A 2,965-nucleotide genomic window follows, 5' to 3' on the forward strand; every position below is an offset into this window, starting at 1 on the left:
GTAAGGTGCACTCGAATCTCGAAGTTACATTTTGTTCTGATTTATATCTTTAAATATCATTTTTCAGTATCTCTGTTTGTTTATAAATAAAGCATACAATAGAAACATAGTACACATGACAAAATACCACTTTTTGATGTAACCAATACATTTATTGAGTCATCGGTTCAGAAAGAAAAATACGCATTTTAACTGTATTGCACGTATATGAATACTTCGATACGTATATGTATCCAAATACTTCAGTTTTGCAACATCTCAAGGTTCATATTTGAATAAATTGGGGAATAGAATGTTGCTAAAAATATTTTCATGAAAACTGAGCTCAAAAATGGTTCAAATCTGACTTTTTGTAGGGCCACACATTTACGTTTATGCTTTCCCAATTTTATTACTTTTAAAAGTTGTTTGTACCTGTACTATCAAGAATACAATAAGGGGCAATACGATTACTATTTGGAATTTTAGATAAAAGCAATTGCATGTTTTGTGAATTTAAACTTTTTTCAAAGTTCAAAACCCCTACTATTTCTGGTTGCCATAGCGATGCTTCATAAATATGTTATTGGTTAATACTGTGAAATTATATCATGGCAAGATGCATCCGTGTATATTTACGTCCATTCGTTTTTCGATTTGAGATATTAAAAAAAATAAAATAAACCAAAACACTTTGATTTCTCATTTTGTTTTTCGTTTTTTAAGAAATGGAAAATGAAAAATGAAAACACTTTCGTTTTTCGTTTTTTGTTTTTGATATCCCAAATATACACGGACCAAGATGTCGTCTTTATGATATTAGGGTCGAGAAATGACTCTTTTTACAGTTTTGATTTCCTACTGAACTTTTTGAAATTTATATTTGACCACGTTTTTGGGTAGTATTTTGACAATATTAAAATAAGGAGATGTGGTATGATTGCCAATAAGACAACTATCCACCAGAGTTTAAATGAAGTAGATGTACGCAACAATAGGCAACCGTACTGCCTTATGTATCTCATGAAATGCAATTTGTGTCCATGAAAACCAGTGGATTTGAAAAAAAATATACCATTTTCATAATTATTGTGTTACATTACATGCAAGACATCATTAAACATCATTTTATGACAAAAAAAAATCCATTCAAAGCTCAGTGCTTGCTGACATGGCCTCTTAAATGACAAATTTTACATTTTTCCATTTTGGGCAAAAATTAAAGAAGATAGAGAGAAAAAGTAAACAGTATAAATGACAAGCAGAACACGATCCACCAACATGAATTATATTCTAGTGTACAATTATAGAGAGTGGTTATTGTTCAAGAAGAACAGAGATCCAGACTCTTTAGAGCATCTAATGCCACATGCACACGGGTAACTCTCTTTTGAAAAATACATCTACAAGTCCATTTCCGACTGGAAGAAATAAGTCGTTTTTAACCTCAATCTTGCGTTGACTACTACACAAATCAACGTTTGGCTTACTGATTACAATGCAAACTGTTTGCTGTTTTGAATTTCAACCACGCTTTGTTTAAATAGTCACTACTGTTAAAATTGTGACATGATATAATAAAGTTGAAGTCCATTCTCCTTACCTCAGCGTTGACAAATCTTTCGTCGTGTAATATATTTATACCTATTTTCTGTGCAACTAATGATACATAAACATCGTCAAGAAATATCGTTTTCATATAAGGAAATGCAATTCTCAATGTTCGTACTACATTTATGTGCGTCAGAACAGATCCACCTGAAAGAAACGGCGGTAAAACAGGTGGCTGATATTCTTCCTCTGATATGTACCATTTTCTATATCTTGACGATTTTGATCTCACCGGATTTTTCGGATTACACTGCTTATGTCCAAACATTACATCTCTACCGTCCCAAATTTTTTCACGGGAAAATTGTAACAGGTTTGGTATAGTTACAAAATAATCGTCGTCAACAAAAAACACAAACTGGCTGTCTGAACAGTTCCATACAACCCAGTCATACGCCATCGATGTCTTATATATGTTATTCCTGTATTCGTCCTTAAATGAACCTTGAACTATATCGTTGTTTTCAGCATATTCGTACCTTACTTGTTCGTCAAACTTGGAAGTATACCCGAGAAGGAAAACTACTCGTACATTTTCCCCATGACATGTTCCCCATGTGGAGCGAATGGCTTTTCTTTGGTCAAAATGTCCAATGTAAGACTTAACCAATATTATAAGTTCGGTATAAGCTGCACATTTCACATTGTATATTGTGCTATATTGGTTGTATATATGATTTATTGGTTGGCTAGAGGTCGTGCCATTGTCCTTTAGCTCATTCAAAATGTCTTTCACGTTGTTTAGAGGATAATTATAATGAAATTCATAACAACGCTGCTGTTTCGCTGGTGGCTGTTTCGCTAGTAGCTGTTTCGCTGGTGGCTGTTTCGCTAGTGACTGTTTCGTTGGTGGCTGTTTCGCTGGTGGTTGTTTCGCTAGTGGCTGTTTCGCTGGTGGCTGTTTTGCTGGTGGCTGTTTCGCTAGTGGCTGTTTCGCTGGTGGCTGTTTCGCTGGTAGCTGTTTCGTATGATTTCTTTTCAACTGGAAACAAATCATCATAAATGCAATGATAAGAACAACTAGGGTTATAGTTCTTTTGTTTCTGTATGATAATATAGAAACCATTACTACCCTGTTGGCTGCTTCGTTCCTCTTTTCTTTTTTGAAACAACTTCACCTACAAAAAACAAATATTTATCAATTATGGACTTTTGACGAGGTCAATACGTTTTATATGAGCCTGTTTAGATTATATTGACCGAAGACGAAGTCCTTAATTCATATATTCCATATGTAAAAAGTAAAATAACAAAAATACCGAACTCCAAAGAAAATTCAAACGGAAAGTCCTTATCAAATGGCAAAATCAAAAGCTCAAACACATCAAACGAAAGCATCTGAAAATGTTCTTACTAACACAAATAGAATCTGTAT

The 2,965-nt window shown here is 33.8% G+C and overlaps 1 protein-coding gene across 1 annotated transcript; it reads right to left on the reverse strand.

Moving 5' to 3' along the window:
• Positions 1-1,421: 1,421 nt before the first annotated feature.
• LOC127711975 (beta-1,3-galactosyltransferase brn-like) lies at positions 1,422-2,587 on the reverse strand. The gene has a single exon (XM_052218132.1). The coding sequence runs from the start codon at positions 2,585-2,587 to the stop codon at positions 1,466-1,468; it is 1,122 nt and encodes a 373-aa protein (XP_052074092.1). The 3' UTR covers positions 1,422-1,465.
• Between the last annotated feature and the right edge of the window lie 378 nt (positions 2,588-2,965).

Source organism: Mytilus californianus, unplaced genomic scaffold (assembly GCF_021869535.1).
Source record: "Mytilus californianus isolate M0D057914Y unplaced genomic scaffold, xbMytCali1.0.p SCAF_8, whole genome shotgun sequence".
Taxonomy (NCBI): Eukaryota; Metazoa; Mollusca; class Bivalvia; order Mytilida; family Mytilidae; genus Mytilus; species Mytilus californianus.